General features: G+C 37.5%; 1 protein-coding gene across 5 annotated transcripts in view; it reads right to left on the reverse strand.

Annotated features, from left to right (window-relative positions):
• TRPM6 (transient receptor potential cation channel subfamily M member 6) overlaps nt 1–14,531 on the reverse strand; it is a 146,985-nt gene that overhangs the window by 82,447 nt on the left and 50,007 nt on the right. For all 5 annotated transcript variants that reach the window (XR_010659516.1, XM_065908140.1, XM_065908139.1 and 2 more), the window contains 5 exons: nt 9,814–9,893; nt 7,242–7,280; nt 6,234–6,411; nt 3,692–3,905; nt 15–139 (listed from right to left, as the gene is read on the reverse strand). Coding sequence is in view for 4 of the 5 variants with exons in the window: in XM_065908140.1 (XP_065764212.1) it covers nt 15–139; nt 3,692–3,905; nt 6,234–6,411; nt 7,242–7,280; nt 9,814–9,893 (636 nt within the window). In the remaining variant the exon portion in view is untranslated. The remainder of the gene's footprint in view (nt 1–14; nt 140–3,691; nt 3,906–6,233; nt 6,412–7,241; nt 7,281–9,813; nt 9,894–14,531) is intronic.

A 14,531-nucleotide genomic window follows, 5' to 3' on the forward strand; every position in this document is an offset into this window, starting at 1 on the left:
AATTATCTACTTACATCTCTTCCAATAAGATCTTTCCGATTCTCAATGACACCCCAAGGAGGGATTCCAACTGTCCAGATTTTTCTCAAGGACTGCGAGGAATGGGCTTTCAGGGCATCCCCAACGTGCTTGGACACGCCTATGAACAACCAGGTTGTAAGTCAAACTTTAACTCACAAATCATACAAAACACTGTGACTGCCAGAAAGAGAATAATAGACAAGTATATGCAAAAGACTGTTACCAGGGAAAGTTGCTGGCACAGAGGAATTACAAACATAATAGTTTCACTGTCCTCAAAATCCTCAGTACTCTATTCATCCCTCATTCTCCCCAGTCCTTGATAACCACTGATATTTTTATCATCTCTATAGTTTTGCCTCTTCCAGAATGTCATATAGTTGGAAATATGCACTATGTAGCCTTCTGAGATTGGCTTAACCTGCCTTTTAATCGCAAACACTACATTACACCATTTACTCTTTCTACGTGGAATCTGACTCTGTATGTGTTATTAGCACAGGAAAAAAAAAGCAAAACCCCTGCATATTGTATGCATCTGAAGCATAGCACTTAAATCATTTTCTTCTCTCTGGTATCCTCCCCTCCAGCCTATCTTTTGCACTTTTCCCAGTCATCTTCTAAAACTGGGGTTCTGGACCACAGATCACACATCAGAACCAACAGATTCAGATCCCTAGGTTTGGCATGGAATACCATGGGCTCACAAAGAGTCAGACATGACTGAGCAACTTTCACTTTTAAGAATCATCTGGGGTGGTGACGGTTTTTCAGCGGTCCACATGTGATCTTAATACATATTACCTGCTAGGACTCCATAAAACCCGATCAGACATCTGGGGATGTTATCAAAATGCAGCTTCTTAGCCCACTGATCTGGGGAGCCTGATATCTGGGTTACCATCAAGCTCCTCGGTGATTCTGATGTTACTGGTCCAGGGACCACTTCTTGTGTAGTCAGGCCCTAAGAATCTGTGCTTGAATCAAGTCAGACCCTGGTTATTGTTTAAGGAAGCTCCAAACATATCTCATATCTTTTGTTCATATGAACTATTTCAATAGCTTTCACACTATTATATTTGCATTCCTTCATTGAACCTAACCTAAAATATTAAATTTTACAAAGGCAGTAAGTAAAGCATGTGACATAGTTAGTTATTCAAAGAAAAAAACTATGCCCAAATTCACCTTTTCCTGAACTCTATGAACTTCTCCACCCACTCTTTTTTTTTTTTTTTTACTGGAAATAAAATAAGTACTACACACTGGACTTAGAACTCTGCAACCTTCACTTTCTTTTAAGAATGTGAAACAATAGTACCAGAGGTTACCCATTAGTGACAGGCTCTAAATCCCTTGGTTTTATTTTTTCTTTGTTTTTTCAACCACTTGCTTTCTTCATTCCTTTTTAGTCAAAAGAAATTATTTTTTATCTTAGTACCTGTTGCTCACTTCTTAGACAAATGCATAGGCCCCGGCCTCTACCTCATAATCAGGACTTATCCTGACATAGCACACACACATGCTACAGGTGCTACAGCCAATAAATGCTACAGAAATTAAGGAACAAAAGTGAGCTGAGATAGAGAATGCCTCCTGGGTATGTTAGCATCTAATGTAGATCCTAAAGGATGGGCAGAACTTAATAGGGAACACTGGGTAGAACATCCCAAGTAGAAATAGAGAGAAGTAAAGGGAAGCTGGAAAGCTACAGGAGTGACTCTGTGACTTGTAAAAATAGATATTTAGTCTGTCAGAGACACAGAGCTCCTTAAAACCCTGGAATTTCCTAAGTGGTGAGAGTGACAGATAGCTTTGTTATGTTAATGAGACAACTTTCGGACCTACTGTTGTGGGTTGGTTTCTGGGATAACCAACCATCCTTGTGATTAGAGAGTTGGAACTTCCAGTCCCACCCCCAACCTCTAGGGAAGGGAAAGGAACTGGATATTGAGTTCAATTATCAATAGCCAATAATGTAATCAATTATGCCCATATAATGAAGCTTTATGGGTTTCCCAGGTGGCTCAGTGGTAAAGAATCTGTCTGCCAATGCAGGAGATGCGGGTTCCACCCCTGGCTTGGGAAGACCCCCTAGAGAAGGAAATGGCAACCCACTCCAGTGTTCTTGCCTGGGAAATCCCATGGACAGAGGAGCCTACAGTTTGTAAACTACAGACTGTAGCCTACAGCAGGCTACAGTCCATGGGTTTGCAGAGGAGCTGGACATGACTCAGTGACTAAACAACAACAAGAACAACAAGGAAGCCTCCATAAAAACCAAACAAATGCAAACAAAATAAAACAAAACAAAAAACAGGGTTTGGAGAGCTTCCAAGCGGGTAAACACGTGACATGGGAGGCAGGCACAGAAGCTCCGTGCCCCTTCCCACGTGTGCATTGTCCTGTGCATCTCTTCTATCTAGCTGCTCTTGAGTTACCTCCTTCTATAACAAACTGGTAATCTAATGCGTAAACTGGTTTCCTATATTCTGTGAATGGCTCTAGTAAATTAATCAAACCCAAGGATCGGGTAGTGGGAAGTGAAAGGAAGTGTGGAAGTGTTAGTCATTCAGTTGTGTCCAACTCTTTGCGACTCCATGAACCATAGCCCACCAGGCTCCTATGTCTATGGAATTCTCCAGGCAAGAATACTGGAGTGGGTTGCCATTTCCTTCTCCAGGGGAACTCAGGGATAAAACCTGGGTCTCCCACATTGCAGGCAGGTTCTTTACTGTCTGAGCTACCTGATTTGCAGCCAGCCAGTCAGAAGCATAGGTAACAACCTGGACTTGAGACTGACATCTGAAGTGAGGACAGTCTTATGGGACTGAGCCCTAAACCTGTGGGATCTGATGCTGTTTCCAGGTAAATATTGTCAGAACTGAGTTGAATTGTAGGACGTTTTAGCTGGTCACATGGGAACAGGTGTTAGAACTGTGATAGGTTAGTAACACAGGAGGTTGTGAAGTTACTAATTCTCAACCCCAGCTGCACATTAGACATCCTTCACAAGTTCCACCCTGAAAAACACTAATTAATTTGGAGTAGAGCCTGTGCATTGTATTTTTATAGTGCCTCCAGATGATTCTGTAACACACATACAGTTCATCAAAACTGATGCAAAAGAGTCGGGCTAGAGGTTCAGGGGCTACTAAATGAAGTTTTTGAAAGCCAGATTTCAAGGAATATAAGAGTCAGATAGAGATAGTGTGTGAAATGGCAGTTATGCAGTTAATTATCTCCTCATCCCCCATACTCTCAATACAATTGTTGCGCACATCCCTGCTTTCCAGTTCCTGAGAACTTGACCATGGCAGGTTCAGCTCCCGTCTCTTCCCACACACTACACACTTGCATGGAGTCCATGTCCTTTATAACCTTACTATATAGTCCAAAGCTCATGAAAAACTATTTTGTTTGGTAAAAGTCTGCAAAGTTATATTAAAATAGGAGATTTTAACAATGGTAAAAACACAGTCCAGGAAAGGTCTATGAGTCTTCTGGGTTTCTTTTCCAGTTACTGCAGTTTCAGTCTTCCTCCCTCATGCTGCCTATACCTCCTGGGAGCACTGCAGAGCAAAGTTGGGTGCTATACTGCCTGATTCAGTTTTTAAAAGAATTAAAGAAAAAGAAAAACAAAAAAGAGTGAACAGGGAATGTGTCTTACCTGTATTAATGCCTTCAGTTATTATCCATGCCCCTGTCGTCTCTGCAGCTTTGACCAAACCTTGACTGAAGATCTCTTTAAGTTTTGAGGGCATCTTGAAGTTCTGGATACCACCATGGACGGAGATCACCAGCTTTGGCAGTTCCATCTTCCACTCTTTCAACATTAAATGTAATAGATGATCCAACTTTGTGTCGTAAGAAGTTCTAATATACTGGAAGATACACATAAACACGTACACATAAAATAGTGGAAAAGACATGCCAAGTCACAATAAGCACACAGCAGGGCAACTGAAATGTCAAAACTTAAAAGAAAAGTGCCTGGAATCTCTTTTAAAAGTTCATCTTCCTATAACGGAAATATTTACTTTGAAAGGATCCCACACCCCCTTTAAGTTCCTTCTGGGAATTACAAGTCACGGCAGGAAGGTTTCCTCTGGTTTTCAGGGTTGGTCCATCAATGCTCTTTAGAAGGTCTGAGGTGAGGCAGAAAAATGTCAAACTGGCAAAAATCATTACTCCAGCAAATCCATTTTAAAAAATTGTTTAGAAAAAAGTGAAATGAGGCTTTTCATAAATGTTATGGCTATTTTAATTTACTTGGTCATTTCAGATATGTGCATATTTTTTTCATCCACTATTGACAATTACTGTACATCCCTTGAGATGCATATACTTACATATTTGCATAATTTAAATTAAGATCCAGGAGCAAGTATATTTATTTCAAATTTTACATTCTAATGATATTATTTATACATACATATATATATGTGTGTGTGTGTGTGTGTGTGTGTGTATATAAATATATATATATATAAAATCTCTCTAAAAACTTTTTTCCCTAAAATATACACTTTTCACAAAAGGGTCAATGTAACCAAAAAAAAAAAAAAAGAGGGAAATCAGACAGTCCCAGAATCATTTGTCATTTTGCCCAAAATTAAAAAGTGTATGACTGGCTTTCTTTTCCCAGCCAATGCAGCCACTTACAGATTGTTAAAATCATATTGAGATGAGTGTGAGCCAACCAACAGCAAGAATAAGTCAGATTTATAGGATAAGAGCTACAAGAAGCCATGAATCTATAACCACAGGTAGAGATTGCCATAGATATGCAAATAGGAATTATCACATGATCCTCCAGAATGTGATAGTGATTTAAAACAACTGTCTTCACCTTTGAAATTCTTAAAACATAATCCCTTTATTTCATAATTAAAATATTAGGAATTCTGAACATGAGGATGGTGCAGCCATCACAGAATGTATTGAATAGTAGAAAGAATCTAAGGGTAACTAGGATTCAATTTACAAGTGAGGAAACGGAGTTACCATGGCTTTATCATTATACAAAGAGCAGGGGAAATACAAGTTGACCTTTGTGCAATGGTTTATGTTGCTCCAAGTAATAAATAAAGGCAGAGAAGCGGCTCTGGGTAGTTCTCCTTCTATCGCAAATCTTTCTCCCAGGTAAAATGAGTAAATGATGATGATTATGAACCAACATAAAACAAAAGGCAGAAGGCAAAAACTTAAGGGAAAAATCACATAAAGAGTTCTGCGAAAGTCAGCTTCCGAGGACAGTTTTCTTGCCAAGTGAAGGAAAAGCCAATGCACAAAGTTAGGTGCAAGAGCATTAGTAATCAGAAATGTAAACTACTATATAATTACATTATGAAACTTTATTATTATGGCACTATTAAAACTGTTGTTGATTTGCATTGTTATATGAGAGAAACCAACACAGCATGGTGAGGAAATGATCCTCCAATATAAAAAAGAGAGAGAGAGAGAAAATAAACTTGAGACTTGTTAAAACATAAGAGAAAAAAAAATTATTCTTTCAAATCCATTTAACTGATGGTGACACTCCAGGGCACAGCTGATTCTGAGCTTTCCTGAGGCGAGTGCCCCCTGCATTTTCCCCAGGGAAAGCTGCCTCTAAAAAAGCAGTGAGTAGTTAACAAGCTCAATAGAGACAGCTGACCTGTCAATAACTATGCAAATCACATGCAAAATTACAATGTTAGAGACAGGAGGAAAACTGGCCCGGAAAGCCCAGCACTATCATTCAGGGGGTACAGAAAGAAATCACCCCCATTTTCTTTCCAAGAAGAATTTCTCATGGGGACATAGCAGGCATCAAGAGCCACAGGCTAAGTTACTGGGAATTGCTATGGCCACACTTCCGGTGAAATCTGTTCTTTGGGAGTAACTTTTGTACATTCCCGAAGGAAGAGCAGCCCTTTGGCAACTGCCTCAAGAGTAATATGCCATTCTCTTCTGCAGGGGACATAAAAGCTGGCTTGAAAGAGGTCTATCAAATAAAGAGCTGGCCACGCCACATTTAGGAACTGCGCCTCAAATATAAAGCAAACAGCCGAGTCATTTTTGTCAACAGGTCAACAACATGGATCGCCTTTGCAATAAAATCTGGTCATCTGATCATCTACACTTGGAAATTCTATTTGGAGATACATTTGGAGGTTATATCCTCTGTTTAGAAACCAGCAAAATAACGTGAGTTATTAGCAAACCTTGGAGTGGTGGATGTGCTCTCCATGTTGGAAGTTAATTGTGCCAAAGGTATCCGTAGGGCTTTTCGTGGTGTGCTTTTCAACAGACCATTGTTCATCTTCATTACCGCTGGCAGCTGAGACTGTCCGAGCATAATCTATCCCATGATGGTCTCCAATCAACAGTCCACAGTAACACCTTAAATTTGACATAAAAACCAATTTAAAATAGAAAACACACAATTTTAGCATAGGAAATAGAGGTAATGGGAACTTCCCTGGTGGTCCACTAGTTAAGACTTCATGCTTCCATTGCAGGGGGCATGGGTTTAATCCCTGGTTGGGTAACTACATTTCTACATGTCGTGATCAAAAAATGAAAAAATAAAAAATAAAAAGAAACTAGATTCAATGTCTCTAGCGTAATGTATAGATGACATATATCAACAGTTTTAAAACTTCACAGTGAGGTTTATATTAGATTTCAAACACTGGGTTGTTTTCTAAGTTTAAGAACATTCTTAGAGGTTCTCTCCCTTAGCTGCACATTAGAATCATTTTGGGGATGCTTTAAAAAGACACTAAAAATCTCTTACGCACCCATGTTCACAGAAGCATTATTCACAATAAGCAAGAGCTAGAAGAAACATCAACAGATGAATATATGAACAAAACTTTAAAATTCTGAACAACATCAACTGATGAATGGATGGACAAAATGAAAAAGTTCTAAAGATCCATTACACAACATTGTGAATATACTTAACACTGCCGAACTGTACACTTAAAAATGATTAAAATAGTAAAGAAAACAAACATCAAATTGTATATTTTAAACATGTGTAATTTAATTTATGTCAACTATACTTCAAAAAACTGTTTTCACAAAAAAAAAACAAGATTTAAAATTAAGAAAATATCCTCATGTAATATGTAAAATGCACATCAAAAGGAATATTAACCAATCCAAAAAAAGAGATGTGACTTCAGAGATCTATATAAACATAGAATTTTTTATCTAAGGCTTACCTGATTAAATTCTGACAGACCTGACATCCTGCAGTGCATCTAAATAAAACAGATAAAACCAGTTAGTTTATTAATATATTTTAAACAAATCTAATTCATATATAAATATCTGTTAATTTTCTACAGTCCAGAAATGAGAATTACTGAGTATTCATATATACTACCTCCCAAATATTCCCCTATGTCATTTACCATATATAATTACACCTTAGCAACTATGATTTAATTAACAGAACAGAGTTAGGAACCAAAATATCTGGATTTAAATCTCAATGATTTAACAATTCTTCTAAGCCCCAGTTTTCATATCTGAAAATAATATCTGACCCATACAATTATTAAAAGGATTAAGGGTGATAATATATGTTAAGTGTCTTACAATATCTGGTACACTGCAGTTCATATAATAATGTTGGCTACTAATATTATGCTATGAAGATAACAGAATTCCTAAGAATTAAGTAAGAAAATATACATATACAATTTTAAAACCCTCAGTTCAGTTCAGTTCAGTTCAGTCGCTCAGTCGTGTCCGACTCCCTGCGACCCCATGAATCGCAGTCTGCCAGGCCTCCCTGTCCATCACCAACTCCCGGAGTTTACTCAAACTCATGCCCATCGAGTCGGTGATGCCATCCAGCCATCTCATCCTTTAAAACCCTAAACACTGTCAAATTGAGGAACATTTGGTGTGAATATAATTGTTATCTTTATTAATCTCTTTTTTATGATTCAAAAACGCCTACTGGATTTGGGAGTTAGCATTATGGTCATCAATGATCACAATTTTAAGTTTGAAGATTTTTTGTTTGTTTTGTAAAATTAAGATTTTTAAATCTTAGCATCATGGCAGATCTTCTGTTGTAACAAGCAGGCTCTCTAATTGTGCTTCTCGGGCTCTAGAGTACATGAATTCAACAGTTATGGCGCAAGGGCTTAGCTGCCCTGCAGCATGCGGGATCTTAATTCCCCACCCAGGGATCAAACCCACCCTGTTCCCCACAATGCAAGGTAGATTCTTAACCACTGGACCACCAGGGAAGTCCCTGAAGAAGTTTTAACTAGAAAAGAAATCTAGTTAAAATAATGGAATAAAAGGTAGTGTTCATAAAATCAGTCATTCTAAATTATTCAAAAATGAATGTTCCAGCCTTTTAGAATTTTTTTTTTCCTCAACAAGTTCAAAATGAGGGGGAAAAAGAAAAAGGCACTGTAATCAAGTCCATCGGGTTTGTTTCTTATTAGGAGGTACAAAAAGAATCAGTAAAAGATCAACTTTTATCTAAGTTTAAAATAATGAACCACCACTGTTTGGCTGTGCACTGTGAGGAAGAAAACTCCACGAAGGCTACAGTTTTGAGAATTTTACTAGAGTCTAAGAAAAAGGCTGGCATAGGAGAAACAGCCATAATCATCCATTAACCTCTTTTTTACAATCACAGAAAAAGAGAGACTGCTTTCTTCCAATAAAAAGTTGTACATCTTTGACCATTCATGGAATTATGATCACTGATGTTCTTCTTGAGTCTGTGGGCTAATGACCTACAATTTACCACATTTCATGAAGTTCAAAGTGACTGTGAAGATGATTTTCCATTTATAGAGCAGTGGGAGTCACCTGAACTCAATCTGCCTTCCACAGCATCCATCATCATACTACAAAATGTCATAAAAGATGAAGGGAAAAAACAAGGTTACCCTGAATTTTTATTCTGTAAACATTTCATAAGCAGGTAAAATGAGGATTTCCAATCACAGGTCTTATAGGCCACAGGTAATTCAAAGAGGGTGGGACTAGTAAATATTTAACAAATGCAAAGAACACTATTTTAGTCATCATCCCCAAAGAACTAGAATTTCAGTGACCTTATGGTGCTATCTTTCATGAACATAACAGCTGTGATTTCTAAACTTCAAATGAATACAAGGCTAATTGCCCAACAGAATCTAAAAGTAGAATGGTTCCCCTAATTAAAATACTGCTCTCCTATTTTCCTTTCCTTTTAACTCTTTTCCCTAAGAGTAATGCTACCCAACCTTAATTTCATGGATCCATTACCCTGGGGAATTTTCCACAGCCCTGTCTTCCTGTCTTTCACTGGCTACCGTTTTGAACTTTGTTCTACAAGTAGAGTTTTCAAAGGATTGTCAAGAACTCGGAGTGGTCAAACTCAGGTCATTTCATTCTGCTGCCCATTATCTGCCCAAGGAAAAAGCCTGCAGGAGGAAAAAATTAACTGTTTCTATAATCTGAGCATGGAGTCCTTAAATATCCCAGCTACTATATTCCATAGACACCTGGGGATAAGGAATTCACACTGTGTTGAAATATCCAATACTCAAAAGTTATAAATTTCTTATCCAAACCCAAGTGAAATAGATGCAGTACTAGATACTTCCCTGGTATCTATCCTCCCACTAGACAAACAACTGTATCAAAGATAAAGCAAGGGTAAAATTTACCACAATAGCAACAGTGGCTCTGCCAAGGTAAAGTCATAGCTCTAAATTTCAATAAGCAGTCTTCCAAGTACTACAGGTTCAAAAAGAAAAATGTAATTAAAAATTATACCTGTGAGGGTCTTTAGAGCTGGGTATGATTTTGTTACACTCTCTCTTGTTGAACACTCCTTCAATCCAAGATTTCTGGGACTGAATAGAAAAATGTCATTATTTTTGTAACCTAATGAAATGAGAACTCAGTATAACCACAGTAGGCCAGGTAGGCAAGATATGTTTAATTATAATACACACTAATTAAAATGCCAAGACCAACCCCAAACAGACTAAGCATTCATTGGCTTCTATTACAGACAACATAGACAGAAATAATTTGAATGCCAAAAATATTCCCAAAGTTAATTGGTTCATAATCTTATTTAAATGTAAGATCCCTAAATGCATAAAACTCTACCAAGGAAGTAAAGATAGAGCTGAAGCATTCTCTTAATTCTTCCAAAAGTCACTTTTAAATCTTGCACCGTAACCCTATGGAGTGAATATGAAGCTCTTAAACTTCAAAAATCTCACTTATTAGGTCCCACTTTGGCTAAGACTTGACAGGAAGCTGGAAAGAATGTCAGAGGAGGGCTGTAATCTCAGCAAGATTCTATGAAAAGAGTTCAATCTAAAACTAATCTGGAGGATACGTAATGGGGAATACTGCACATGCGCCCTCAGAAGGGACCTTAATCAGGAAAAACTGATTTCCTGATTCACAGGATAAATGCCCGATTCACAGGAAAGGAGACTTACTTCCTGACCAATAACCATCCACCAACAGTCTCTCCCATCCTCAAGACAATGAATTTACGGCTTGGACTCTGGCTGGATGCCCCGTTCTTTGCACTCCCTGTCCCAAACTCTCAACAGAGTCACCGATAGCTTGTGACAGCATCCATTTCCCAAATTGCAATCCCTCTGCTATTGCCAAATGAACTCAATTTCTGGTCATTCAAGCTTGCCTCAGTTTACCGCTTTCTTTAAGGGAGAATTTGCTACACATTGTATAAGCATAGTAAGTTATTGGCTAAATTTCAAAATATCTGAATTCATTCAACAAACATTTTAGAATAGGCCTCCATGTGGCATGCTGGGAATCCTATGGCAAATAAAACAAAGTTCTTACTCTGAAGAAACTCAGAATAAAAAGAAGGAAATGGATAACAAATTGATATAATTAAACCTTCTGTGTAACAATTAACTATTAAAAATAGCTCCAAAAAGAGAACTTAATTTAGGGGCCTATGTATATAAATTAAGCAAGCTATGCTCAAATATTCCCTTCTTTTAAAAGGCTAGACAGCCAACACGAGTAGAACTATCTGGGCAAACTACTTTCTTCATACCTGTTTGCTCATCTATTAAAAATGGAGATAATAATAGTAACACCTTAATGGGCTATTGAAAGGAATTAAAAGCTTAGATTTCTCCTTGGGACCTATTAAGGCTCAATAAAGCTTAGTTATTATTATTGGTAATATCAGAGGTAAAAATTAGCTTTTTGGTTGGTAGCATGGGAACTTAACATTGGTGTATTTTTGTCATAGAAAAATACTTCAGTGAGCTCCAAGTCTCCCTCCTGGGACTTCTCATATTACAAAGAATGATTTTTATGGGTCCATTTTTCCCCACCAGACTCCAGTTCCTAACAGGCCCCAAGCCAGTCATTGCTGTTGCCCCAGGGCCCAACCCAGTGATTACAGAATGAGCAACAAAAGGAACACACTTAAAACAGAACTTCAAGAATTCATGTATACAATTTTCTCTCCAAGGGTGTAAACAGGAAACCTGTGCCCTAACAAGAACATGGAAGCCTTCCTCCTGCGACTCCCATATCTTATCTCAAAACTACAGGAAAAGAAAAGCAGGCTTAATTTGCAAGTGTTTCAAAACAATTCTCAAATTAGAACTTTATTTTTTTGTCCCTAGCTCATAACGGTAGCCTTTGCAATATACACTTCAGCACCTGGGGAAGAGGTCCCCCCATGTTCAGTTCAACAGGGTACTATTAGAAGCCATATGTCTGTTGGTTCTGATTCAATAGCCCAAACCTATTCAGGGCAAACAATCGACATGTGTTCGCCACTTGGAGCAGCACGTTGTTGTTGACAGCAGAGAATGTGCCATTTCTGCAGCAGTCTTTATAGACTGGGTATTTTTTATATACTGGGGCAGTGAGGTTGTGTCTTCATCGTGGGCGTTATTTAGGGAAGGGAAAGGCCGATGGAAAAGAAGGAAAATAGTGCCAGTCTTAGGCTGTGTTGGCACAAAGTTTGCCTCACCCTAGTATATATAATCAGATTTTACATGCCCAGGACTAGGGTGAGGGTGGTGAACAGTGAAGAAATATCTAAGACTAATTCTCCAATGATAGCTATACATGAATTAATTCCTTATGTCCCTGAAAGTGTTTCTACCCTAGGGCTTTTTAGGGTTTCCGGATAACAGATTCTTTCTCAGGGGAATCTCTGAGAAGGAATAGTCTTAGAGGCATTTCTTGATTAAAAAAAAAAAAATTCTTCTAAATGTTCATGGATTTTTCTTTTTTAATATCCAGGAGACTGTGTGATTAGGGACTGAAGGGCACACAGCTTAACAAGTAATTTTTTTTTAACTTTTTCATACTTAAAAAAAATTAGACATTTAAAACATACTTTTTCCAGGTAAAACTGACTACTTTCTTTTCTATCTATGTTTTTATACATACAACACTTACTCACACCTATTCAGTTGTTTTCTTCTCGACATTATTACAGTCTACCTCAAGATAGGCATTAGTTTATTTATCATGGAATCTATACCATGCAGAGAAGCACCAGAACGGATCAAATACAGAAAACATTTTCACATTCCAGACTGACATTTTTTATTTTCTCTACACAGCCCCTCCCTTGGAGCAATGACACATTCAAATTGAGTGCCGGGCAGATGGATGTGTTGGCTGGGGAAATGCATCAATGCAAAGCCAGCCCGTCTACTAGGAGACTCAGCTCAGGGTCTCCCACGGTGTTTTGTCCATAATCGGAGGGATACCTCATGGGACTCACTTGATCTGAGATTAAGAGTCTTAGGTAAAGGGCATCCAAATCTAAAATAACCCAAAACTGAGGCTCTGGCTCACCACACTGCCACAAGTTAACCTCACTGGTTTTCCAGTAAATAATCTTTCCAGAAGGCAGCATTTAGGAGTACTTCTTCATGAACACAAAATAACCTTACAGGTTTTCTTCTCTTTGGGTAGTCAAAGGTAAGCACTATTTTTATGGTAATAATTTCTTTTTATTTTTCTTCTTTTTTTAATGGTAACATCTTTAATAGAATATCAACTAAACAACTCCCAATTCCCTAAAATGCCACTTCTCCCTATTGGGTGAGAAATTTTACTGACATTTTCATATACTGCCTTACTGAGCAAAAGCATTTAGAACTTCAGAATGATTATTTAGATTATATAAACTCATGAGTATATGAGTAAAACATTTATGAATCCTCCACAGAGTCTAATGGGGAATTAGAAGAAGTCAACAGCGACCTACTTAGTAGAGTATATCATAAAATGTTCAAGTTAAAATGTCATACATCCCTCCACAGCCCAAATTGGTGAAAGCTCTCTTTATGTTAGTCCAAAAGCACAATTTCAAATGGCAATGAGAAGACATCCTTTCCTCCGCTGTCACACATGCTCAGCCTTATCCTCAGGGAACTAAACTTGCAAACAAGATGTTTATAACTTCAGATCATGTGAAATCATTTTGATAAGTAGGAAGAAGGAAATAGGAGGCTTCCTTTATGAGTGTTCTTTACAACTATCCCTGGATAGTGAAATACAGAGTTTAACTGAATGCGGGGCCTATTTGCTGTAGAACCACTCTAAGAAGGTTTTCAAGTTAGATATACTCAATCTCCAATTTCCACTCAGCAAAGCATTCACAAATTTGTTATTCAGGTACACAGATGGTCTTTATTTATGCTACAAATATCTTCTTAAATTATCCAAAACTTTACAAGTACTACACCTAAGTGAACATAGTCTAGAAGTTTCTTGGAGTGAAGCTTTACTATTAACAGAGCTATACTCAAATAATTGACTTTTAGAAAACCCACCATCCTCTGAGACAATAAAGCCTTTACTAGGAATTTCAGGCTAAAGGCAATGGCATTTATGTTATCCATAGTAAGGCATATATACAGTGAAGATTACATGTTTCACTTTCAAGCGTAATAGGGCAGAAAGAACACTGCTGCTTCCAATTCCATGCAGATACGTACCATATATTTAACATATTTAAATACCACACATACCACATATTTAATTCAAAATCTTTGCTGAAAGAGTAAGAGAGGGCTTATCATAGAGTGCAGTAAGTCAAGAGAAAGACAAATATTATATGACATCACTTATATGGGGAATCTAAAAAAATGATACAAATGAATTTTTTACAAAACATAAATAGACTAACAGACACAGACAACAAACTTATGGCTATCAAAGTGGGTAGCGGGGGGTGAGGGGAGATGGAGAGAGATAAATTAGGAGTTTTGAATTAACATATACACACTATTATATACAAAATAAGTAAATAACAAGGATCTATTGTATAGCACAGGAAACTATATTCAATATCTTATAATAATCTATAATGAAAAGGAATCTGAAAAAGAACACATACATATATATGCATGTATAACTGAATCATTTTGCTGTATACTTGAAACTAACACATTGTAAATTAACTATATTTCAATTTTTTTAAAGTGGAAAATAAAAGAATGAGGGAGGACTAGAAA

Source organism: Muntiacus reevesi, chromosome 17 (genome assembly GCF_963930625.1).
Source record: "Muntiacus reevesi chromosome 17, mMunRee1.1, whole genome shotgun sequence".
NCBI classification, from domain to species: domain Eukaryota; kingdom Metazoa; phylum Chordata; class Mammalia; order Artiodactyla; family Cervidae; genus Muntiacus; species Muntiacus reevesi.